The sequence below is a fragment of the Schistocerca serialis genome, chromosome 2 (genome assembly GCF_023864345.2).
Source record: "Schistocerca serialis cubense isolate TAMUIC-IGC-003099 chromosome 2, iqSchSeri2.2, whole genome shotgun sequence".
Classification (NCBI taxonomy): Eukaryota; Metazoa; Arthropoda; class Insecta; order Orthoptera; family Acrididae; genus Schistocerca; species Schistocerca serialis.
Window position 1 is genome coordinate 152,448,938 of NC_064639.1, and position 27,991 is coordinate 152,476,928.

The window sequence follows — 27,991 nt, forward strand, 5'->3', positions numbered from 1 at the left end:
GCTGACAAGAACCTCTGGCTATGAAGACAAAATTTTTTCCACAGACAACGAGCTGCAGACCAGTGCAGATAACTGGCCGAAAGCACAGGCGGCTGCTTTCTATGACGAGGATACTGGAAAGTTGATGCAACACAGCGACAAAAGTCGAAACTGGAGCGGCGACTATGCAGAGAAGTAGGTGGAAGGTGTACCTAACTGTTGCAGATGAAACGTTTGTGGTTTTCACTGTTGTTTCCATTTCGCGACCGATCGGAACTTACTTTCTTGACAACCCTCGTATCTGGGCGAATGGGAGAAAATGGTGTCTAGATGCAATTGTGAGTTATATTATCTGTATAATCAACGAGAAATTGTGAACTACGCAAGAGGGTCGACTGGTCAGAACACATTTTGAGAGCTGTCGATAGAATGATTAAGAAGATATTCAGCGTAATGCCTGAATGAACAAGAACAGCCGGAAGATTAAGTGTAAGGAGAAAGAAAGGTGTCAGAGGGTGTGTAAGAGAAACTGGTATTACGAATTGGAGGAATTCGTCATTAAACAGGGAAAAAAGGAATATTCTTCTACAGAAGGCCAAGCTCACAAAGCGCTGTCGAGTCATTGAAGATGATGATAATGGTGATGATAATGGCGTTGGCCATCGTGGACGACAATATGCCTCCACACGCAAATTCCCTTGCAAACACTTTGAATGAATACACTCGTATGTCTTACAACTCATAGCTGACAAAATACAGATCTATCAAGATTCGTGGTGCTACCAAGAGCGAGTCGGTTCCTACAGCTGATGAGTGCGATACTTGTCATAAGAACCTTAGACAACGATCAGGATTTATGTAACTTGTTGAATCAAATGACTTACAGAAAGCTACACGATTAGCATAATATGTGAATTTACAAATGGAAGCATTTCCTACTTCGGTAGACATACAAAGAGAATCTAGTTAGTGGCAGGGTATACCTCTTTATCAAGTCGTTGTTATCACAGACTAGTAAAGAAGCATATAATAAAGCCAAAATGTAGAGTCGTGGCTCGAAAATTTACAAACTCATTGTCAAAAACACTGTCGATTTCCGCTACACATTTGTTTGATGGACTCATACAGAGGAGATAATCAGATATGTGGAATAGACCAGAACAACAACTTCACACATATTTTTACCAATGGCCATGAAAGCCATGTGATGCGGAGCGGTCACTATTTCGTGATCTTCCACTGCCACAATATGGGCGCCATATGGATGTGTATGATGTCAGCACACCGTTCTCTCAGCCATTATCTGCTTTCCACACCTGGGAATCGCTTATTCTCATTCAAGTGGCTATACTTTCGGCATCACGAGTATGAGTGAACAGTGTTCGTAACAAGAAATAATCCCTTTGAACACTGGGAACAGGACACTAGTCATACGCTTGTGAGTTAGACACGTTGAGTCCTCAACTATGGAAGCAATCACCAGGACGTATTTTAAAACGAAAACACGATTCTTCTATTGATCGTAAGTGCAATGGTCCTCAAAGGTGCAGAATACGATAAAGATTTGAAACATAATTGAATTTAGCAAGCAAACGAAATTTGAAAATATCATGTACATAAAACTTCGAACTTACTATAAGAATGGTGCAGTTCATGGTACCTATTTAAACAGGTCACATAACTGCGCCGTCGATGTGTGGAGGTCAGATATTATAAAGCACTCACGTGACGTGATATTGTTAATAGTATATTGATTAATTACTTCTACTAAAATAATCATGTATGAAAAGTAGGGGTTCACCTCACATAAATCTTTCAGAAACATCTTGAATATTATTAGTAGTAGCAATTTATTGCAGATAGGTATTCGTTAATAAAGGACAGAATCTAGACGAAAATACAGTCAGTTCTCAAGAAAGTGTACGCTGTTATCTGTATAAAATAAAAGAAGCCATTCAAAACATGTCTTTACATGAAAATACATGTTATTACTAATTGCACCGTTATCTAATTATTAATCCAATCGCCGCCAATATCGATTATACACGACTGGCCATTAAAATTGCCACACCAAGAAGAAATGCCGATGATAAACGGGTATTCATTGGACAAATATATTATACGAGAACTGACATGTGGCCACATTTTCACGCAATTTGAGTGCATGGATCCTGAGAAATCAGTACCCATGACAACCACCTCTGGCCGTAATAACGGCCTTAATACGCCTGGGCATTGAGTCAAACAGATCCTGGATGGAGTGTACTGGTACAGCTGCCCATGCAGCTTCAACACGATACCACAGTTCATCAAGAGTAGTGACTGGCGTATTGTGACGAGCCAGTTGCTCGGCCACCATTGACCAGACGTTTTCAATTGGTGAGAGATCTGGAGAATGTGCTCGCCAGGGCAGCAGTCGTACATTTTCTGTATCCAGAAAGGACCTTAAAGGACCTGCAACGTGCGGTCGTGCGTTATCCTGCTTCGCAGGGATCGAATGAAGGATAGAGCTACGGGTCGTAACACATCTGAAATGTAACGTCCACTGTTCAAAGTGAGTGCCATCAATGCGAACAAGAGGTGACCGAGACATAGACTCAGGGATCGAGACGTGGCTGCACGATCCGTTACAGCCATGCAGATAATATGCCTCTCATCTCGACTGCTAGTGATACGAGGCTGTTAGGATCCAGCACGGCGTTCCGTATTACCCTCCTGATCCCACCGATTGCATACTCTGCTAAGAGTCATTGGATATCGACCAACGCGAGCAGCAATGTCACGATACGATAAACCGCAATCGCGATAGGCCACAATACGACCATTATCAAAGTCGGACACGTGACGGTACGCTTTTGTCCTCCTTACACGAGGCATCGCAACAACGTTTCACCAGGCAACGCCGGTCAACTGCTGTTTGTGTATGAGAAATGGATTGGAAACTTTCCTCATATCAGCACGTTGCAGGTGTCACCACCGGCGCCAACATTGTGTGAATGCTCTGAAAAGCTAATCATTTGCGTATCACAGCATCATCTTCCTGTCGGTTAAATTTCGCGTCTGTAGCACGTCATCTTCGTGGTGTATCAATTTTAATTGCCAGTAGTGTAGCTTGGTACCTTAGCCCTCTCTGTGGTGAATCATCCCCATTTCCAAACCATAAATATCATTTGACCCACTTCGCAACGAATTTCTTTGATTTTATCAGAGTTTTTGCAGCAGCTCCATGTTAAAGCTTTAGTCCCTTTGGATGATTTACAAGGAACACTGCCTCGTGACGCTTTAGATATTTTCCAATCATTTTGAACTGCAACCGACAAAAGAAAACATTCAACTCTCACACTGTTTATCTGCACACTGGGCAAGAGTGCATTGATTACAGATTCGAGGCCACTACCAGAGATATCACTGCGGCCGTTATATTTAAAATTATAGCGTACACAATCTTGCGGTATAGACTGTAAATCGAATTACGAACTTCTGCTCTTCATTCGTATTTCCAGAATCGACTCTGTGGAATGAATTTTTATCAAGAAGAAAGGTATAACACTAAAGACCAGTTTTATCAAGGAATAATCAGATACAGAGGAGATACAATTACTACTTCGAATTCTTTTAACTTTAACTTCTTTTAACAGACATCCGGTGCATTTCATTGAACTCAAAACAAAAATAATGCGACATCAGCCTTCTGGGAGTTGATAATTTTAGAGTGGCTTAATGAATTAACGCTAAATGTGACACTGTATGACGTTACAGAATGAAAGTAGGGAAAGGACGACCGCTCCTTCAATTTAGGCATCGCAAATGGAGAGTACTTCAAGCGCCTAAACAACTCTGTAACATGCTCCTGCCAAACACAAACCTTACGTCAAGGACTGAAACTAAAATCTGTATCAAACGATATTCAAGCTTTCTTGTAAGCTGCAGTATTTTCGCATTGTCTGTAAAAGTGGCTAAAATAGTAACTACAGCACATCACATTCACTGCATCTTACTATAAGTTGTTTGAAGTATACATGCGATTTACTTGAGCAACTGGGAAGCAGAACTACAGAAAAGTACTAAAAATTTCTATTCGATAATCAGACATATGACTCAATGTGGCGCAGACCGATGATGTATACCATGCACTGAGTGGTATTCGTAACGACAAACTTCGATAAGCTTTTAAAACTGATTAGACTTAATCTGGGTACTCGCTAATACGATGTTTTGAAGAGCAGTTATGCACGTCCGTCAGTACCGCTTCCACATGACTCCACGTGGTTGGAAGTGACACGGAGGCCGGTTGACATTATGTGGTATTCAGGGTTCTTTTCGTGGAGTCTGTATAGCGACGTTCTGTAATGAATTTCTGCTAGCAATAGAGACTACAGTGTTCAAAAATCATAGAGGGGGTATACTTGGAAAAGGCCCAGAGATTCGGAAAGAATCACCCTGGACTATATCATGGTCAGATAGATATTTCGGAATCAGATATACATTCTGATCGTAGTTTAGTAATAATGAACAGTAGCTGAAGTTTAAGTGAGTCGTCCAAAAGAACCAATGTGCAAAGACGTGGTATAAAGAAGTACTGAAGAATGATGAGCTACGTTTGATACTCTCTGAAACTGCGGTAAGGAATACCACTAAAGGCAGTTCAGTTGAAGAGTAATAGATATTTCTGAAAAGGACAATCACCTTAGCTGGACATAGGAACAATAAAGATATCCACCAAGAAATTTTGATTAACACAAAAGCAATTTGTTGACGAAAGTAGGAAGTACAAAAATGTTCAGGGAAATTCACTTAGGTATGAAACAATTAGGAAGTGCGGAGAAACCAAGGTTAAATGATTGCCGGAAATATGTGATGAAACGGAAAAAAGGACTTACTTAGTGTACAGAGATGTCAAATCCACGGTGAAATAATTACAAGAAAGGGTGACGGCATTAAGATGGCAATGGGAATTCCACTGATGGCGCAGACCAGAGAGCGTGTAGGTGGACAGATTGCCAAATGCCGACTCACGTAGGCCTGTAGAATCTCTGAGACAGAAGATCTACATCCAGACTTTCGCAAAAAGATCATCCTTGTAATTCCCAAAACAGCATGGATAAAGAAGTAAGAGACCCATCGTACAATCGGCTTAATGGTTCATGCAACCAGATTACTGCAAGAGTAATATACATAAGAATAATACAGAAAATTGAGAGTCTGTTAGATGAAGACCAGTTTGGTTTAAGGAAAGTTAAAGGCACCAGAGAGACAGTTTCAGGTTGCGGTTGATAATGGCGGCGAGACTGAAGAAAAATCAAGACACGTTCATTGGATTTCTCGACCAGGAAAAAGCGTTCGAGAATGTCATATGGTGCAAGATTTTCGAAATTCTGAGCGATATAGAATATGTACAAGAGCCAAGAGGGAACTGTGGGACTGCCGGCCGCGGTGGCCGAGCGGTTCTAGGAGCTTCAGTTCGGAACCGCGCGACTGCTACGGTTATTTTGACATGCTTGTATCAGTCCATTCTCAGATTGATTCAGTGAAGGCTGTTTTACATAATGAAGGTGCCTCTGATAAGATGCTGGGTTATGACCACCATATAACTGGCCAGCTTATAGAATTTCTTAAGCCGTTTAAAGAAGCCACAGTTGATCTAGAGAGTGACAAGGATCCAACCCTACATTTAGTTCTACCGTGGTTTTATGCCTTAAAAACTCACTGTACCGTACGGGATAACGATGAAGAGGTTTGTAATTTTATTCCATCTGAATATTATCGAACCACTTGTGAAATATGTATGTTGAGAAAATGTATTTTCAGGACATGAAACCTTTGAAACAAGCCGCTGATGTCTTCCTAGAACAGAAAATGTGCGTTAGTATGTTGCATAAAATTGCAACGTTTATGGTGGCTAACTACCGCACATTAAGAAAGTTAACCGAGGATGAAAAAATTGAAGTTTACCAAGCAGCACGACAGATGTGTGCTGAAGGTAAGCTCCTAAGATAATGCATATATTCTTCATCTACATGTACATGGTTACTCTGCAAGACACACGCAAGTGCTTAGTTGAGGGTTCATCCAACCACTTTCAACTTATTTGTCTCCTTTTCTCGAATTTCGCGCGGGATAGAACACCTACAGCTCTCCGTCTGAGCGCTGCTTTTTTGTATTTTATTCTGATGATCATTTCTTCCAATGTATATGGGACTCAACAATATCTCTTCGAATTCGGAGGTGTAAGTTGGTGATCGAAATTTCATATATAGATCGCGTCACGTCAAAAAACGCCATTGTTGAAATGATTACCACCCCAACTCTTGTGTAATTTCCGCGACACTCTTTCCCCTGTTTTACGATAATACCAAACCAGCTGCCCTTATTTAGACTCTTTCGACCTCTTCCGTCAATAGTGAGGCTCTCCAACTTCGTAGCAATGCTCCAAAAGAGTGTTTTGTCATTAAAACGCCTACAGCATTTTCTGTGTGTCCATTCCTATTTAAGTAGGTCGTAATTGTAATCAGAGGTATTAAGTAGAATCTACAGCCTTTAGATTTGACTGGTTGATCTTGTAAACGAAGTTTAACGGACTTAGTTTAGTACACACAGGGATAACCTTGCTCTTGTCATTATTTATTGCCAACTGCTAATTTTCACACCAAAAATATATACCTTATTTAAATCGTCCTGCAGTTAGTTTTGATCTTCTGGTGACTTTACAGGACGATAAATGATAGCATCATCTAAAACCTATTATAATTTCAACTATGTGTAGTACGATCTTCACATTATTCTGCAAATATTAATTGGAACCTGTACAGTTTCAGTACAAGTGCCCAATCACAGCAACCAAGAAACAAATCCAGGGCCGTACAAAATGGCGAAATTTGAGGACTGGACAGAAGAGCCTCCTCTCCTACATGATGAAGTCAGCAGATACTTGCAAGAACACTGTGTGAACGAGGGAGATATTCTACAGTGGTGGAAAAATAACTCCCAACGACTTCCTCGACTTGCGTGTGTGGCAAGAAAAATATTAAATATACCAGCCACTAGTGCGTCTAGTGAGAGAATTTTTAGTTGCGCTGGAAACCTAATTAGCGAAAAACGATCACGTCTTAATGCAGACAGACTTAACGATCTCGTCATAATTAATTCAAACACTAATCAGCAGACACATTGAAAATACAGTAGAACATTAAACGGGAAACTATGAGTTTGAGCGCAAATTTACTAATTAAGAGTGCAGATTTCTTTCTTGTGCTTTCTGGGCGTCAATTTCTCAGATAGAAATTTTGTAATGCATACAGTTCATTTTTATTTTGGACTAAAATTTTTGATTTCAGTCCTTCCAAGTGATATTAATTATTGTTTGTAAACCATTTTCTGTTACTTGGATTTGCAAAAGTAGCCAAATATTTTTAGGAGTATCTGGTTTGGCCTAAATAATACTTTCAGGGGAACTGAAGGAAAATTTGTAAAGATTTTATGTTGAAAAGTGTTCTGCAAAATAAAATATTCATTTGTGGAGTAAGGCAATGCACATTATGAGTTTAAATTACAATTTATTTTGTTGAGTTCCACACACATTGCAAAATGTAATTTTATTCTTGTATTTCTATATTAAGGGGAATCCCACATGCAGAGTCAAGATGCTGAAAACCTAGACACTACAAATACTCCTAAAATGAAGAGCGTCTTTTTCCATGAATGTATTGTAGTAGGAATATAATGGAAACTCTGAGCCACTCTCCACAGCGTCTATATCTGCGTCATGAGGATTCAGACTCGTCGTTTACGTCTGTGTTATGAGGGTCTAGAGTCGTCGTTTAGATTTGCATCATGCAAGTAAACACTCGTCGTCTTAGTCTGCATCATGATGGTCCGAAATATGGTCCCTCATGATGCAGACCTAGACTACAAGTGTGGACTCTTATGACGCAAACGTAGGAGCCGCGAAAAATGGCTCAGGGTCGCCATTGTATTCCCAGTACTATAGTTTTTAGACGAACTGGATACGAAACAAGTCCTTCGATTTTGTTAAAATGCATTTTGGCAATTTAGAATGATTTTTCCAACTTCGAATGAATTCACAGAACCAGTAAAATACATCCTGGAAACGTAGTTAAATATTTATATAATTGGTGTCATACTTGGCTGAAACATACTAAAGTTAAAGAATCTAGACTTCCAAAATCTTAATTTGGTTCTCATTGCAGTACAGTGGTTAATAGGGGCGTAGATAATTTATTCTTCTGGGGAGGTGACCAATCTTCTTTTTGGGGGGTGGAGGTTCACTTCTTTAGTACAAATATCCATCCGTTTCGGTGTTGAAAAGTGCAGCACAGACTGCATTGCGTTGCCTGGGCATTTATTTATTCCATACTCTCGTAGTCCATCTTCCCTCCCGTATTTTCTCTCTATCCATTTAGTCCTCTCCCACTATCTCTTTGATCACCTCCATCCCCCCCCCCCCCCCCACTCCCCATCCCTTGGCCGGCCGAAGTCGCCAAGCAGTTCTAGGCGCTACAGTCTGGAACCGCGCGACCGCTACGGTTGCAGGTTCGAATCCTGCCTCGGGCATGGATGTGTGTGATGTCCTTAGGTTAGTTAGGTTTAAGTAGTTCTAAGTTCTAGGGGACTGATGACCTCAGAAGTTAAGTCCCATATTGCTCAGGGCCATTTGAACCATTTTTGAACCCATCCCTTGGCCCATCTCCCCCCCACCCTCTATCCTTCTCCTCGTCCTCTCACTGTTGGATTCCGCCACCTCAGTTCATCTCCTCTTCACCTATCTATGGAAACTCATATATATCTGTCAACTTTCGTGGTGATCAGTGAATCAGTGTCAAAGTTTATTGCTAGGTAGCATTTATTGTAATACTTTTTGATACGCAGCATTGATAGTTTTGTTTTCTGGTGCGTAAACAAATGAAGTTGAAGGTGTCCCGACAGGGCAATATGCGACATACAAATAGCCATGTGAAAAACATGATTTTCAAGATTGATGCCACAAACATATAACAACTGCCCCTGCGATTTATCTATCGACATGGCAAATGTAAGCTGCACTGGAAATTATAACCGTTTAAAGTCGAATGGCATGTCGGTCGGAATCTTAGTGATATTGGAATCAAACTGTCCTCACATTTGTACTTTCCTTTTAAAATTGTGGCTTTGATTACGTTGTTCTTTAACTTCTTCCCCGCAAGCCGGGTGCCATTACAAAGACGTGGCTGGTTTACCTTTCGCAACATGATTGCCGATCCGACTTAATTACAGATTGGGAGGCGGTAATCCGGGGAAATCCAGCGAATTTAAAAATTCCGTAGGATAGTTGACTACATCATCTTGGTTAGTAACAGAATAAACCGACTTGTATGTCAGCAATTCGCCAGGTGTCATATTTTGAATCTGAAAATTCATTTCGTTAACATCAAGGTTTTTTGCAGCCAATATAACACGTTCACTCAACCAAAAATGGTTTGCAACTGTTAAACGACATTTGCTGTGCGCGAATTGTCCAACACGATGACTGTGAATGTGTCAGACAGCTCTCAAATTTCAAAAAGATCATAGACATTTCGTTTAAAAGAAATGTGTATATATATATATATATATATATATATATATATATATATATATATATATGTACATGCACATGTAAATATTCAAAAACCTTCTCCATGGAAACATGCGTACGTAGTGAACTTTCATGGTAACCTGCAAACGATGTCAAAATCTTTTGTAAGGTACTCTCTTCAATGTACTGTCCGAAATATTATGTAGACAGTGATGTTCCTCTTGATGGTCAAGTGTGCAAAATTTCTTCAAGATCGGAATAAAATTGTAGGTTGGTGTAGAAGTGTGTACATAAAGTACCCTCCGCCATGCACCATTCAGAATTTTAAGCAGGCAGCGCCCTTCATCCTGCTTTGAATATCAAGTGTGCCAAATTTCATCAAGATCGGAATAAATACGTACAATTTGTCGAGTTCCGTTATGTAAAGGAACCTCTGCCATGCACCATATGAAATTTTATGTAGACTGTGACCTTCCTCTTGGTTTCAAGGTATAGTGTGCAAAATTTCATCAAGATTGTATGCAATACAAACACACGGACACAATGAAAACGCACTTTCAGTTTTGGCAAATTTTCCAATTTTTCGGTCGATTTTCGAAAAATTTTATTTCATAAAAACCTTGTCCTGAGAATTACGAACACAGCAAAAAAAAATTAGCCGAACTGGTCCAGGCGTTCTCGAGTTTTACGCTTATCAACACATTTGGCAATTAATTTTTATTTATATAGATAAGAAGCCCGAAATATACGCGTAAAGGAAGAATATACAAATAAAACCAATTTTTTTTACCTGAAATTAATACATATATATATAATGTTAGGGTTTGTCTTTTGGTGCTCAGGTAAAATAAAAACATTTGATTAACGTTCATAATACGACAATGACGCGCGCAGACTAAACGGCTGGGTAGCGCAGCTCAGCAGTAATATGGGCAGGCAAGCAAGTTTCCCGCAGCCTGCCCGGGTTGGGTTCTGCTTGGCTTGGCTGGGAGTGAAGCAGCCTGCCCGTTCTGTTGACAACGAGCGGCGGCCTGCCCGCCTGGCCACCGGGCAAGCATGGGCGGGTTAAAGGCGGGACATGTACACCTCTAGTCTGCTAGTATCGGCCTTAATCTGAAGAAGAAATTTCTGAGAATGTATGTTTGAAAACTACATTGTATGGCAGTGATTACGGACTGTGGGAAAACCTAAAAAAAGAGAATCGAAGCGTTCGAGATGTGGTGATATAGAATTTTGAAAATTAGGATTGGTTTGATAAGGAAAGAAAAGGTTAACCGCAAAACGTTGAGGAAAGGAAAATACGGAAAACATTGCCGAGAAGGAGAGACAGAATGATCGGACGTACATACAGGGACGTAAAGGGTCTAGAGGGAGCAGTAAAGAATAAAATCTCTAGGAGAAGACAGATATTGGAATAGATCAAACAAATAGGTTGAAGCCATAGCGTGCAACTGCTGCTCTGAGATGAAGAGGCTAGTGCAAGATAGGAATTCGTTGTGGGCCGCATCGAACAGGTCAGAAGACAAAAAAAATCAAGAGCGCACTATTAACAATGCTTTTTCGCCACCAGGAATGTACAATATGAAATGGAAACCGAGATGTGTACAGACTATGAGATGATTACCTCTCGTAACACTTGAAATATGAATGTAGGCTACGTGACTGCATAGCCCCACGGACGTTCCCACATTTGGAACATGATCGCATAATGACTTAGCATTCTACAAAGTCGAGGCGATGTGTTGAAACAGCGACAGCTATGTCCTCTAACCCAGGTAACACCTTGGAGGCGAAAACGTTAAACAACGGCTTTCTATTGCGTATTCTAGCCACGTGGTTATAACGGTCTCTCACTTGGTGACTAGAACATAAAGATAACACACTGATCATAACTGTGACAACAACCACGAGTATCGACCGTGCACTGTGTTACTGGAAAACTCTGTTCTGAAATGGTCGAAAACCCAAGGAAGATCGGTACTCATGGAAACGACTTGTGTTTCGGACGGACAGAAAAGTCAATTTGCGATTTAGTTCATCAGTCGTAGTAAGTAATCACTGCGTGCATATATCAAATGTACAAAGAAACAGGAATTTTGATAGCAGAGAAACTTTTATTCCACTTGAAACAGGGAAGGCTTAGAAATCCGTTAGAACAGTGGCTTCTGGGAGAGCCGTAAGAGAAATGAGTGCTTTATTTTCTGATTTGTGCCAAACATCTCTTGCGTCTTAGTAGTGTAAAGCTACAACAGTAACGCTAAAGGAACGCTGGAAATCATATAGAAGTTTCTTTTAAATGAACAGACCGCCATTTGACTGTATTGTTGTGGTGGTTGTCACAAACAGTCTGAAAAGGTTATCAGTTCATTGCAGGGAGGGTGTGCTGAGAAATAATTGTTACGAAACAAATTCTACACGTTACGCCGTTTCCGAGTTATTTAGCATTCAAGTTAGCCAGTCAGGTCGTTGGGCGCGCAAATTAAAGCACTAACAGCCATTAAAATGCAATAATGCATTCGTGGGTCCGTGAGTTTCCACTTATTCAAATGCTCATTATCAGTTAAAATCTGCCATTTTTGAAGTGATATATTTAAGCTAGGCGAGCAATAGCTACATTTGTTCAATTTTATGAAATTTTGTGTTACTACGGAATGTAATTCGGTTGGTCACATGGCATAGACATTTTTCGAAAAGTAGTCACATGACAAGGACAGCTCACACACAGCACTACGTCTTTATGTTGCACGTTTACGAAAGTATTTATCAGTGTACGGCGAAGCTCGCAGAGAATGAAATGGTCTTCCACTGTAGGAATAAAATATTTCGTGATGGCTGGCTTCATTTTCTTTCATCCGAAGCAAAATTATTAATATCGAATTCAGTTATATCAGATGTGCATTTCTTCTTCTGTATTACTCACGAAAGACTCTTACTTCCATCTGAATCTGGTACCATGAAAACGTGTAAATTAGAAAGCTTATCTTCCTCTAGCGGCATCTAAGATCGAAAATCTCGTGCTATGGTAAACGTAATGATAAATTTCTCTTTTCATATGCTATTAAAGTTTGTTGTTGAGGCTCTCATCTTTTTTTTACTCAAGTTCAGTCTCTTATGATTTCGTCAGTCATCTCATACCTCATATGTGGGCAACACCTCGAGTGGGTACATATGGATTCAGCATATGGACCCTAATCTAGCGTACAGATCCTCTGGGATTTGCTTTAAAAGAACTGAAAATCTGAGAATTCTCTTTCTGTTCGCCTCGGCAAGAACAGAAAGAAAAAAAATAACTATGTAAATTTCAAAGCATCTAACAGTTATATTATCATTGCATAAGAACATCTGAAAGATCCAGCTGGGCCATTCGTTGAAGCATCGTATGGGGAATCAGAACTGACTACTCGGTTGGAGCAAGAAAAATATAAACAATTAATCAAACGGAGAAAACCTGAGGTTCACAACCAAGCAATTCGCTCAAACACAAGATGGAACTCTTAAATCTCGAAACAAATTAGGTATTCAGATTTTAAGGAATTATACATTGATGAACCAAAACATTATGCTCACTTCCTACTGTCAGATTTGACTGTCACTTGGTGTCGTTGCGGGCACGTATTGCGGCAATTGAAATATATAATCACATAAGACTGAAAACCACTCCTATTTCGTAAACGGTTGCAGATATCGAAACTAGGTTTTCAGCAAATGATACTGTGCTAACGAGCATGTACTTTGGTATGTGATAAAAAGTCTTCTCCATCAAGATAGTGAAGTAAGTATGATTTTTTAGAATAGAATGGCATACCTTTTAGAGGAACTCGAAAGAGCTTGAAAAGACGAGTAAAGTGATATAACGCTTGTTAATGTTGGGGTTGAAACTCTTCGCAAACGAATCTGAGAAATATTCTTAAACTGAAATGTCAGTCGACCGGGACCGCCACTGCATTGTAAACACTCTCATGCCAGGCTACGTCGTTGAATCCAGTCTCTCGACTGTATACTTGCCTCCACTGCAGAACTAGCAGGAACTGCGCCGTCTACAGACAGGTCATTTCTGCTATAAAATCCCGCGCATGCAGACGCGTACACAGCGAGGAGAAGTCAGACATACAACTTCTATACTGTGAATTGTGCCACAAGCCGTTTTGCCAAGGAATGTGGAACCAGCCAGACGATCGTCATTCGCATTGACGCATGTTCCATCTGCCACTACATCAGGTGATTTCGACAGCTGTATAGAATTTTATTGGCTGCTCTGCACCGCTTGGAAAACGGCACTGAGGTTTTTTTCAGAATGCGTACTTTACTGACGTTGCAACGTTCTTGAACCACAGTAAAGAAACGCAACACACACTACTGGGCAGCTGAAAAGCCACCTTAGCTTCTTCAGGTATACTAAAAACAACCGTGAAGCAAAAACCTATCCTCCGTCATCAGAGGAAATCCCACTGTAGGGCCTTACTTCATTCCAAGGACGTTAAATGGAAATACGTATGCATACTTTCCTACGAACTTTCCATCTGTTCTTCTGGTAGAGGTACCACTGGATAAGCGACTGTGCATGTGGTTCCAGCAAGAGGCGGCCCATCTCACTCTTCCCGTGTAGCAAAGCAAACACTGAATAAAAAATTTCTTGGCCGCTGGGTAGAACGGAATGCTGCAGTACAATGGCTGGCCAGGTCTCTCGATTTGACTCACCCTTGATTTCTATCGAGAGCATTCAGCAATTACGAGACCCCTTCTTCATCCATCTTCCCAAGACCATATACGCCGCAGAATCACCACAGCGAGCAACGGCATATAATCCAATGTTCTTTCATCTGTTACTTTATCTCTTGAACGGCGACAGAAAATATGCCTTTAAGTCGATGGTACACAATCTGAGCACATACTTACATAAAGTTGAAAACTACGTTTCGTTAAGAAAAGTACTTATCTTGTGAGTGACAAGCTTTCAGTCATTATGAATAAAGTGTAGTAGTTTTTTTAAGTAAATTCCTTCTAATTACAATTGCGACTACTATTTCTAGACAAATTTTCCCGAAAGCAGATGGTTTACCTTAAGAAGCATTCAGGCACCTCCACGCGAAGACAGGCCAGGTACCTTTTTTCGAATCTAAGGAAATTTATACAGTAGTTTCCGATTCTCCTTGAATGGGATGCTGTGGCCGAGAGGTTCTAGGCGCTTCAGTCCGGAACCCCGCGGGTGCTGTGGTCGCAGTTTCGAATCCTGCCTCAGGCATGGATGTGCATGATGTCCTTAGGTTAATTAGGTTTAAGTAGTTCTACGTTCTAGGGGACTGATGATCTCAGATGTTAAGTCACATAGTGCTCAGAGCCATTAGAACCATTTGAGGTAAGCTCCATCTGATACGCCTGAAGCTAGCATTGCCGTAGTTCCAAATACAAAAATCATGGCTTACCCTGTATCTAAGTCGTATAGGAAATGAGGTTTATCTTAGCAGCATAGTCCTTTCTTGCTACATATAACGACGAAGCCTCGCATCATAGCTTTGCTTGGCGGTGTTTTCAGCGCAGTAGTTGACTCTGGCCACATTGCTTTCGAGTTTTCATTTCTCGGATTCTTTTGCGAAGAGCTTCAACATTAACATTAACATGTATCATACCACTGTACTCATCCTATTTCAAACTTGAACTTTCTTCAGTATCTCGATGGATACAGGAGTACATGCCCTTTATCGTACTATCATTTGCCGAAAACCTCAGGGACTGACGACCTCAGCAGTTTGGTCCCATAAGACCTTACCACAAATTACCGCAATACCGAAAACCTCGATTCGGTACCTGAAACCGTTGACAAAATAAAAGCGTTAGTCTTATGTGACTCACGGAGAAGAGAAGATACAGGCAAAGATGGCGAAATCTATCGATAAAGAGACTTCGACAAAGGCCAGAATGCTTTGGCACGACGCCTGAGAACTAGCATCTTGGAACGGTGAAGCTGGTCGTTGTTCGCATGCTACACACGTGAGCATCTGTGGAAGCAGGTCCTTGCTCTCATGCTACACAAATGAGCATCTGTGGAAAGTGTTTGAAGGACGTGGAATCATTTCAAGGTCGAAAGCATGCCCTCGAAGGCTTGCCCCGCACTACAATGCATGATTGGCGGCGATTTGTGGCAGATCTGAGTACAGGACCACAGAAACAGGTGTATCGGAGCGCACCATTCAGAGCACATTGTTGATCACTGGTCTCCGCAGCAGACCACCTACTCGTGTTTCAATCTTGACCCAACAACAATGTCAACTACGATTGCCGTAGGGACGGGATCATCGAAATAGGACACTGGATCAATGTAATAGCAATGTCTAACATAACAGTCGCGACACCCCGTTAGTTCCAGCGACACCAGCGACTCAAGCGGTCAGAAAGTGACACTTCTGAATATTATATTGTGTGAATGCGAATACTAATGATTGTATTGATTTGTAACATTGTTTTTACAATAGGGAGTGTTGTGGACTGGCAAGACAGCCAATCCACAGTGACGGGTAACCGAAAGGCACGCGCATAAGCTCACGCAGGATGGCGTGAGGTCTGAAACAGGATACTTAATGAATGCAATAAAGAAAAGTACGTAGCTGCTGGAATACGTAACTTTAATCCACAATTGGTGAACATTGGTCTTGTTACTGTACATGCTTCATTAGATACATAGCAAAGGATAAATGGCGCCTTGCTAGGTCGTAGCAATTGACTTAGCTGAAGGCTATGCTAACTATCGTCTCGGCAAATGAGAGCGTAATTCTCAGTGAACCTTTCATAGCAACGTCGGCTGTACAACTGGGGCGAGTGCTAGTAAGTCTCTCGAGACCTGCCGTGCGGTGGCGCTCGGTCTGCGATCACTGACAGTGGCGACACGCGGGTCCGACATGTACTAATGGACCGCGGCCGATTTAAAGCTACCACCTAGCAAGTGTGGTGTCTGGCGGTGACACCACAGGGAGTGTATGTAGTTCCATAAAAATCGACAGCAACTAAAAAATTACACTACATTTGTGGTTATTTAATTTCCTAAGGCCCCAGGGAGATACGAAACGTTGTCTTACAGGAGATTTTATTTACTATTCTCTTGTAATGTACAGACGTTTACTGACTAATGCCGTTTTCCTTTAGTAACAAAACATTGCTAGCCAACACCAGAAGCCCTGACCTTTTACAGAGAGAGGCCGTATATCTATCCAACAAAGCAGAGTTTTGTTCGCTACAATTTCACCCAAATCAGTGAATGTGCAACGTGTATGGAATGTAATACGTACATTATTTAAAGTATCCAAAAAGCCACCGCAACTGTAGCTTGAGGCAAAACCACACAAACGTGACAGCAAACCGCCAGAAGCATAGAACTGTTTCCCAACATAGGAGACGCTAATTCCACAATTGATTCTAATCTGAGCCACAAACGCTAAGAATCTTCAATAAATTCGCTTTTGAAGCAAAAGTAATTACGTTTCCAAAAATATTCGTGTATTGGAAAATAGAGTGAAGAGTAATAAAGGGCGAATCACTGGACTCTATAAGAAGTTTCAAGTGTCAAGCAACGTGGCTATCATCATAACAATAAAAATATATGCTTCCGATGTCTCAAATTTGTTTATATTCTCTTGCTTGCAGCGAAAAAAGCCAAAAGTATAGATATATTCGAAAATACTTCTTCGTGAATGTGTTATGGTTTGTGTCATTGAATCAGTGCGATTCGGCAGTTTTTACACATATTTCAGCGTAGTTCATGCCTTTTGGTAACTTACTAACGCATGGAACGCAAAAATATTACAATTATTACGTTAATTAAGTAGAAAATAATTACGAAGAAGCATTATCCTTACGACGCATGTGAGCGTCTGCTTTCTCACCGCTTGGAGCGCTGGTATCACTCTAGCTGTCGAACGGTAACAACTTTCGCACCAGAGTGTCTCATCACCGTACTTATTAGACTTTGGTAGTGGTTTCTTGTGACACAATGTCGATTGTCTTGTCGTGACACATCGCCATCGTTGCGAAAGATACTCCGTGCTACGATCAGAAGCTAGTGGAGAGAGTATTATACTTCCACAGGACCTGTTTTAGTAATCTGATGCACCACGGCAGCTGTGGATTTCGTGGACATTACTGGGGACCACCCTCTTTGCTTCATGCTTGATCTCTTCCTTGATGGCGGTGCCACCTACCACGTTGGCGGAATTCACTTGAGTCGGAGCTGATGTCAAACCAGCATCTGGCCATCCTGGTTTCGGTTTTCCGCGATTTCCCTAAATCACTTCAAGGGAATGCCGAGATGTTCCTTTGAAAGGGCACAGCCGACTTCCTTCCCCACCCTTCCCTAATCTGATGGGACCGATGACCTCGCTGTCTTATCCCTCCCCCAGAACCAACCAATTAACCAAACTAAAGCTGATGAAATATCTGGGACGCTATGGGGCGCCGGCTTCGCACCCACACACCACTGGCCCGCAATTTACCGGAACTGCGTTAACCGGGCGTAGATGTCTTGTTCCACATACCTCATGAAACCTGTCAAGTCCTTGACAAATTCATGTCATTCAGAGTCGTCGCCGTGTTGCATTAGGGAGGCGGACCAATACGCTTAATACACATATTTTAAGAAAATGAAACGCCTAATGCCGTCCTTATGATATTTTTTATAGAGTAGCTAACAGTTTCGGCGCTTCAATATGACATCTTTAGGCCTTAGTTTATGCTGAAGGGGTTATCACGAACCATATATACGTTGCATTAGTGACCAACATAACTGGTTTACGCAGACTATCTGTAACCCTGATGCCGGCCGAAGTGGCCGTGCGGTTAAAGGCGCTGCAGTCTGGAACCGCAGGACCGCTACGGTCGCAGGTTCGAATCCTGCCTCGGGCATGGATATTTGTGATGTCCTTAGGTTAGTTAGGTTTAACTAGTTCTAAGTTCTAGGGGACTAATGACCTCAGCAGTTGAGTCCCATAGTGCTCAGAGCCATTTGAACCATTTTGTAACCCTGATGTCAGCACAGCAATCATCATGTGTTCTGACATCACGGTTACAAATGGTTCAGATGGCTCTGAGCACTATGGGACTTAACTTCTAAGGTCGTCAGTCCCCTAGAACTTAGAACTACTTAAACCTAACTAAGCTAAGGACATCACAGACATCCATGCCCGAGGCAGGATTCGAACCTGCGACCGTAGCGGTCGCGCGGTTCCAGAGTGTAGCACCTAGAACCGCTCGGCCACCCCGGCCGCCCTTCACGGTTACTGATAGTCAGCATAGACCAGTTGTGTTGGCCACTGTTGGAGCGTATATAGGTTCGCGATAGTTCCTTCAGCATCAGACAAGGCTTGAAGATGGCGCACTGAAGTACCGAAACTGGTAGCTACACAGTAAAAAAGATCATAAAGACGGCTGTAGACGTTTCATTTTCATGCAATAGTGAACGGCCGTGGTCCCCAAGACCTCCAGATAAATGGATAGAGTTACAAAACCTGTATACACAAGTGGTCACAATGTTTGCACTCATCAGTGTATATATTTTCTCACCTTTTTCCTTTTTAGAAAGGAAAAGTGAATCTAGTATTTATAATAAGTTTCCTTTAATTTACGTCTGTGATCAAAAACTTTTTTTTGTTAACAGATTACCGGTTTCGGTCTATAATGACCATCATCAGATCTGTTTTATAAAAACAAAGTTCTATTGTACTGCACCCATAGTGGCATCGTCATATGTTAAGTGGAACATCAGCACCAGCATCGTCAAATATATATTTATAACTTCGCACGTCCACGCATGCAGTGTAGACTTTGTAGAGCAAGACAATGCAATAAATGCAGGAAACATACCTGGTGCGTCCGAATCCGCTGCTGGGCTGTCTGTAGACTCCATTGTGCTGCACTCCGTAACCTCGACAGCCGGTTCCACAACAACCCGGGACTCGCGCTTCGCACTGTGCACTTTAGGTAACACTTCCTGCTCACTTGTCACGTTCACTATGCCACTCAACGGCGACACTACGCCCTCCGCTTTAGAGCCGTCACCACACACCACACTCGCGGTCTGCTTCGACAGCGCACTGCTCTTCGGCGGGACGGGCGGCGTCTGCGACGGCTCGTCCTGGGCTGTCGGGATGCAGAAGTTGGACTGCGACGTGGAGATGGGCCGGTCGTGCTCGCCGCCGTCGCGCTCTTCGAACTCGTCCAGGTACCTCGACGAGTCCGCCGAGCTGGAGCGCTTCCTGTAGGCGAAGCTGCCGCGGTGGCGCGCCTCCTCGCTGGGCGTCAGCAGGTGCCGCCGCAGACTGTCGCCGTTGTAGTGGTGGTGCTGGTGGAACACCTGTTGGTGGTGGACCACCGTCACCGTAGAGCCGCACACCACCCGCTGGCACGAGAAGTCGCACCTCCTGACGCACCGCTCCATTTCACCGGTCAGCAGGCTGGGGACACTCACAGACTTCTCAACCGACGGGCAGTTTAAGGAATTGTGGTCCACCTGCAGTTTCAGTGTCTCTATCTTGTTGCTGGACGAGTTGACACTCGTGATAGGGGACATGGGGAGGTAGCCTGGGAAGCTGCCATTCGTCGTACCGCTGACGGCCTCCAAGGTGTTTCCACTTTCTCCCGCACGCCCATTCTTCGTCGGTTCCATCATCAAATAATCGTCTTCGACGTCGGGTTTCGCAACTTTTCCTTCACACGTAGCTAGAGAAGCACTGGGATTCACTTTGCTACCGTTCTGATTGTCAGGGTGGTCGGCAATAGTGTCGGGGCACTCGTGACCACATTTCGCACAGACCGTCACCGCTCCTTCACCTGAGGAAGTCAAACCATTTCGAATACCGTCATCAAGGGCACTGTCACTGGAATTCTGGTCGCCGCTCTGAGCAACCAATGAAACCTTCGACAGGATATCCCGAGAATTCTCGTAGTACTCAAGTGAATGGGCGAAGTCGATGTTCTCGTAGTTAGTCGCGTCAAAACTGGGAAGCGTACTGTTGCCATCGGTAGTGTCTTCTTGACAAACGCCCCCGTCTACGTTGACGTAATTGTTGACATCAGAGTCGGCCTTTGAAGCCTGTTGTTCCGCCGTCGGTAATGCAGCAGGTGCGACTCCATCTTGCGTCGTCGAGCTGACGGCCGCTTCTCGGAGGCGCTTATTCGTCTTTTTAGACTTGTCGACCGTTGCGTAGATCGCTATTTCCCCTCGTTGATTGACGACTGGCATCTTTCCCTGACCGCTGAGTGGTACCCTGGTGATGGGTACCTGCGAAGAAATAATTTTTTTTTTCATTAGATGCTATTATCAAATGAAATGTGGAAATTAATGGCTGAAAAATATCTGAATTGTGTTCAGATATGGACACGACAAATAGATTACAGTTCCATTATTTCACAATAGTCTAATACTATACAATATTTTTACGTTCAGATTGGCATTGACAGCAGGACATTACAATAAATGCAAAACACAGTTAACTTATTTCAATTTGTGTGAATACTTTTAAGGAGAAACCAGCGCTTGAATCCACATATATTTATTCATCCTCCAAAGTTTAGTACACTCATGAATCAACTTTACATCGAAGACTATTTATATCTGTTTCTACCTCCATCACTGTTAACTTGACATTGATATCAACATCGCGATTTTCTGTGTGTTTCTGGGCTTTTATGAACAGCGTTTAATGAAAGACACTTAACATTTGCCATAGCTGACATACTGACATATCCCCGTGTGCAGAGAGACACAAAAGGTACAGTTGATTTACGAGGATTCCGAATACGTCGGCATAATTATCAGTACAAACGCCCATAAGCCGTGCTGAAATTAGCTGGAATGATTTTTACGTATGGCCAAGACGTCGAGGACATCAGATAGCAAGTTTCCAAGTTTCACCGTTAAGTAATAGTTATGTAATGCGTTTTATACCTCCCCCACCCCCAACCGTTACCCCAGATCATGAGCTATTAGATGTCAGTGAAGCATCCAGTATTATTTCATTCTCATTTTCGACGTATTTCACCTGGAAAGATTACGGTCTTTAGGCCTCCTCTTACCACAGATAGTGAGTGGGAGTGGCCCCATTATCCCTTTGTCCGACCATGTATGGAGGAGAGCGTTGGGTCGTCGTCACCCACACGTCTCCTGGTGGCTTCAAGTTTTTCTACTATTTGTCATTCCACAGCAGTTTTGTACGCTCGGCGAGCTACATGTAGTTGGTTGCTTCGGTGCTGAGATCACGCGGTATTCGTAAAGACTGACCCTTCCACCCGTGATAATTGTGACTGGTTTGCTTCCTTCGCGTGTTTTGTCCTTCTATACTAGATGCGGTTCAGTGCACTGCTATAGTTCTTCGTCTTTCCTGCGTCTGGCCAAGCAACTTGAGGAGCGTGTCGCACGTATCAAACATAATAGCTTCCATTTGGTAGCTGTTGTAGACTTAGAACTTGACTGCGTGTTGGAAATTATTGGGGTTTTTATAAGTTTCTTCGGTGTCCAGTGTCATTAGTTTTGACCTCCAAACATATTTCTTGGCTAGCACCTTCTGTACTAAATTGCCAAGTCGCTTTCTTCAGTTATTCGGAGCCCGGAAGCTTATGCTCCTCACTGGGGCTAGTCTTGTTGCTTGTATTTTGGTGGGTTACACTCCTAGGTCTAGCTTGTGTTTACGTAGGTGAGGTTCATCAGCCAACCGTTCGCGTCTTTATTCCATCTATGATTACCGTCCCGCAGGGCAGTTGAGTAATTATTTGAAGCTGAATCTCGGTTAGCCACTGGAGGTCTTTACTATCAGGTGCTAGTGGAAGTGGTTGCCTTGGCCATTTTGCTTATTATCTTTTAGCGATTTGTCATAAATGTGGTCTACGCTGGCAGCGTCTAATCTGATGACTGAAGTTTCGCTGGTTTCACTTACATATTGCTTCTCTCTTCATGAGGCTATACCTGTATGTTTGTGCCTTGGGGCGTGTTCCCACTGCATGCTTAGAACAGGAGGAGTGTGGTGACCAACGTATCGGCCCTAGCCTAAGTAATTTCTGGCCTATTCACCCGGGTCACATTGCCGGATGTGTGCCAGTATCACATCGAGCAACTTTAATTGTTTTTTTTTCGTTTTAATGAGCTTTTTTTTAGGTAAACCTGAATTATTTGTTGCATTTTAATCGAACACGTTCTAAAGATGCTTGTGCTCTACCTATATGAAGGCAAATTTCTCATAAACTTTGGAGACAGTTATGTAACTTTAACTGATGAAATATTGTCATGTCTCTCTTATTAAAATCTGCTGTAGATATTTTTGCACTAGTAACCAGTGGCACACAAGATTTGCATAGTTCTGAAAAGAGAACATTTCTTGTACATTTAAATTTTCATACTTCATGTTCCTATGAATGGTTTTTGGAGAGTTTAGAGTAAGTATTTGAATTAACGCTATAACCTTTCTTGATCTCACTGAATTTTCTGTATGAATTGTTGATCGATTATCCGTAACTGTTCTTACGTAATTTTATTTAATTTAATAGTGTTGCCTTAACATGTCAAGTTCCTAATTGGCTAATTAATAAAAGTCATTCTGCTGGCAAGTGTTAAGAAAAATCTTCGTACGAATAATGTTCAGCCCGTATTTGGCCCGGTCCCTCCACTATCAGGCAACCTTACGAAAATAATGTGTACCAATAACACTATGTCTATATAGTACATGATTACAATCTAAGGAAAAAAAATACTCATCACGAAGGCTGAGCTCTGAGCACTATGGGACTTAACTTCTGAGGTCATCAGTCCCCTAGAACTTAGAACTACTTAGACATAACTAACTTAAGGACATCACATACATCCATAGGCAGGATTCGAACCTGCGACCGTAGCCGTAGCGTGGTTCCAGACTGTAGCGCCTAGAACCGCTCGGCCACCCCGGCCGGCCATCACGAAGGAGTTATGCAAATTGGTCACCAACTGCTGTCCACACAGGCGTCGACGGAAAATCGAAAACTATAAGTTTTGGTGGACGAAGCACGATTGTGTGACGCTACAGAGGAGTTTCATGGCGCAGCTGGCAAGAATAGTAAACAGGGAGAATGTCGATACCAGGACATAAATTCTTTGGTCAGTAACTGTGCCTCGCAGATATGCGCGTGAACAACGTACGCAGATGTCAACATTTGCCGCCCGCGGTGGCGAAGCGGTTCTAGGCGCTTCAGTCCGGAACCGCGCGATTGCTACGGTCGCAGGTTCGAATCCTGCCTCGGGCATGGATGTGTGTGACGTTCTTAGGTTAGTTAGGTTTAAGTATATCTAAGTTCTAGGGGACTGATGACCTCAGATGATAAGTCCCATAGTGCTCAGAGCCATTTTAACCATTTTTGTCAACATTTTAGAGAGGACGTGTATTTGGGCTCAAAGAAGCTGGTGGGGAGTAATCGGTGAATCGCTCGACATTTGAATAGGAGCGAAAGAGGGTAGAGTGAACCATGACCGAACACAGCATCAAGAAGGAAGTGGTCGCCATGGAGAGACGGCTAAACGTGAGGACTAATCAGTCATCACAGAGGTACTCAGACCTCCGGATCCATGATTATCGTCGATCAGAAGTGCACCTGATGCTTTAATGACCAGAAGGACCATTTATATGCAGCTCACAGAAAGAGGCTGAGCTGACGGCGCCGCTTACGCCGACTCCTGTAGACCCCTGTATACCATCAAGCCAGTTTGTAGCGGTGTCGGACACATTCGGCCTGAAATCTCATTGGCGGAAGTATAATTGTAGTCACTGTTAAGTCCCGCTTCGCGCTGAGATCCGATGCCGATTAAAGACCTGTCTTTGGACGCCGCGCACAGCCACAAGGTTCCGCAACCTGGACAATTGGTCTCGAATACGATTTAATTACATAGCATGACATCTTTGGTTGGAATACGCGGCACCCTTGCAGCAGAGGGGTACGCCCACGATATTTTCCGGTCGTTTTCTAGCCCCTCGTGGAAATCCGCCCTGGGCTTACATTTCAGCAAGATAATGCCCACCCCCACACGGCGAGTGTTTCTATTACCCTTCTTCGTGTTTGCGAAACCCCACCATGGTCAGCAAGCTCGCCCGATCTCTCCCCAACTGAGAACGTTTGGAGCATTATGGGCAGGCTCCCCCTACCAGCTCGGGAACCGAGCAGTGGTGAGCACACGGACTGGCTTTGAGATGATTGGTTCAAACACGCGTCCGGCCATCGCTTCAGGAAAATGCCGGGGTGGTCCATTTGAAAGGGCACGGCCGACTTCATTCCACATCCTTCCCTAATCTGACAGGAACGATGGCCTCCATGTTCGATCCACTTCCCCGAATCAACTAACCAACCAGTTCAGAAATTTGCGACCTAACAAGCCAGTTGGACAGAGTTTAGCATAATATCCTCCCCTCCCCCCCCCCCCCTCCCCGCACCCCAAGGAGGACATCCAACAACGCCATCAATCAGTGCCGAGTCGAATACCTGCTTACATAAGAGCCGGAGGTGGACCAGCTGGTTGCTGACCCGTCATTTTTTGGCTTAAAGTGTAGTAATGATAAGTAGGTGCAAGAGGACATTTACAAATGGGGGAGACAGTGGAAGGAGACAAGAATGCGTTGACACGTGAATTACGACCAAGCAACACGTCTTATGGAAATCAACTACAGAAAGCTTTTCAAATTACACCGAACAACGAATAAGTTCCAAAATGCTGCACTCTAGTGTCGAATTGGCAGCCTGAGTGTAACCGTAACGCACTGTACGGGCAGTTTTTGGAGAAGATCGAAGGCAAAATAGATGAAAAAAAGACACTACCTTGTCTGACCAACGGAATCCTAAAGAAGGAAATATTGGTACAGAAGGACAACGCCTTCAGTGCCAGGATAAAGAAACCGGCAGAAGACACAAAGGGCAGATTCTGCAAAGAATTTGAGGAAACTATGAACTATATCTGGAACTGTTGTGAAACTATCGCTGAGGTTGAGCTGACAAATGTAAGCAGAATGCTGTGTCACGGATAATCTATTGGAATGGGTGGAAAAATGACCGTCCGCTGGTGGCGAGTAAGTAGTAGGGCCAAAAACCAGAGGAAATTGTCGAAACCGAACATGCATGTAACTGTGGGACTTTCGACTTCAGTCACATCGAACGCTGGGCCATAATATACCAGAGATGTGGAGAAAAATGAAGAGTGGATAGTTAATATTGTCATCTCATGTGACAGCAGAATCGATGAGAAACAACCAGAAACCTGTCGGATACGATGATTTGAAAATCGAACTACAGCGACTCTGGCATCAACCAGTGAAAGTGGTCCCACTGGTTCGCCGTACACAGCGAGCAGCGTCGAAAGGTCTCAGTGGGAACATGAAAGCATCTATCTGCCTACTGCCGCTTTAGCTGGGGTCTAACGAATTATTCACCGATGAATCGCAAACTGGGAGTCGCTTGCAACGTGTCTGACTAGAGAAACGCGAAATCCATTATAGTGTCCTCATTTGTTATGTTTACTCTTCTAATAGTAATAATAAATATAGTAGTCATCATACGGTATTTCGGATGCGGTAACATGTGTTCTGAAACTCTTTAAAACATTCACATCGTTCTTTTTTCTGTTAAATCCCTCCATAGCACTGCTGTATCCGAAGGACACATTTCGTCACCTCCACAGTGGTTTTGAAGCTAACGATACCTTGCTCCAAGCCTTTCAGTTGAGTTAAGAGGAAAGCAAATTCATGTCGTGAAACATGAATTCGCATGGTCAGCAGGCGTACTGTATACTTGGAGGTACACTTGTATTTCGTCTTGACACCTTCATTAGACGTAACATTACGTCACAGTTTCAAAAACTATTCTTATAATTTGTCTTCTAAAGTAGAAATTGTATGACGTTGTTTCGTTCTGGCGGAAGGACTTCCTGTTGTCTAACCCAAAACTCTCATTGGGTGCCTTTCTCGCTCTCTCTCTCTCTCTCTCTCTCTCTCTCTCTCTCTCTCTCTCTCTTAAGCCTGTGACATCTTACAAATGAGGTCGCCCGAAACGGTTTCATACACTTTGCTGACCACAGAATTCATCGGAGGACCAACGTCGAAATCATAGCCCTGACTATCACACTTCACATTTAGAAGACGACAGTATCGGTAGCACACACCTCTTACTGCAGTCAGTATGTAAACACGATCTTGAGTGAACCACGGAAATGAGATTCGTGGACCACGTAAGTCTTTTGCTGGTTTAATAACTATCTTGCACTTCATTTCAGAGCATAATTTGTACCCTACGTCGTCAATGATTTGTATGTATTCCAATACAGGATAATTAACGAAGATATACAAATATTTTAATATGTTATTCTGCAAGTAAATCTAAAGAAAAGAGTTCATATAAAGAAATGTCCGCAAATGTTCAGTTACGGAGTTACTGCTAATGAAAGATTTTGCCCGAAATTCAGCAACTTCTCTAATATGAAGCCATCGCAAACCTAGACGAGGTTAAAGTAAAGCACGATTTCCATTTATTTTGATGTTATTCGACTGCTGAATCTAATGAAACATGTCCCAGACGTATATCTGCAGCAGGTTTCCAGAAAATCCAGAGAAGCAAAGAAGTAATTTAGTAAAATTTTTAATTTATTGGTGACTTGGCCCAATTTGTTTTTTAAATTCCAGACAATTGCACGAAGTTTTCACCAGAAGTTGTAGAGAATTTAATTGTGGAAAAATGATGGTAATAACATTAGCTCAAAGTGTGTGAATGTGTCAGATAATCTGCTTTTATTAATACCATAGCACATGTGAATTCAAGTTAAAGCGGAAAAAACCAAACTCAAGTGTTAAGGAAGTTATACAGCGTACATACAATTTCACAATACATTTATCATAAACGTTCAAAAAAGTCTCCATCGAGTTCAATGCAATTATTTGCACGTGTATGAATAGATTTTGTTGATTTTGTTGCTCGTTTCAGTTCCACAGTCTTGTTCTTAAATTAGTCAATTGCATTCACAATGCGAGCAAGTAATGCCTCACGTGTACTGACTTTATCCTCACAAATTATGTATTTTATCCATTCCCATACATAAAAATCTATTGCTGCTTTTAATGGCGGTAATTCCTATGGGGCCAAACTGCTGAGGTAATCGGTCCCTAGGCTTACACACTACTTAACCTAACTTAAGCTAACTTACGCTAAGGGCAACACACACACTCATGCCCGAAGGAGGACTCGAACCTCCGACGGGGGCAACTGCTCGAACCGTGACAAGGCGCCCAAGACAGCGTGGCTACACCGCTCGCCAATCCATTGGTGTTAAATCAGGCGATCAGGGTGGCCACAGACGTGTAGCGCCACGAGAAACCCATTTCTGGGGAAAATCTTCATTTAAATTTGTAGTAACGGTAGTGGTGAAATCTGGAGGCGCGTTGTCATCTTGAAAATATATTTGCA

General features: G+C 42.6%; 1 protein-coding gene across 1 annotated transcript in view; it reads right to left on the bottom strand.

The window, feature by feature from the left end:
• The window catches only part of LOC126455814 (uncharacterized), a 394,337-nt gene that overhangs the window by 43,086 nt on the left and 323,260 nt on the right, over window positions 1–27,991 (bottom strand). Inside the window, exon 13 of the mRNA XM_050091575.1 lies at window positions 19,397–20,813. Within this exon, the coding sequence (XP_049947532.1) occupies window positions 19,397–20,813 (1,417 nt within the window). The remainder of the gene's footprint in view (window positions 1–19,396; window positions 20,814–27,991) is intronic.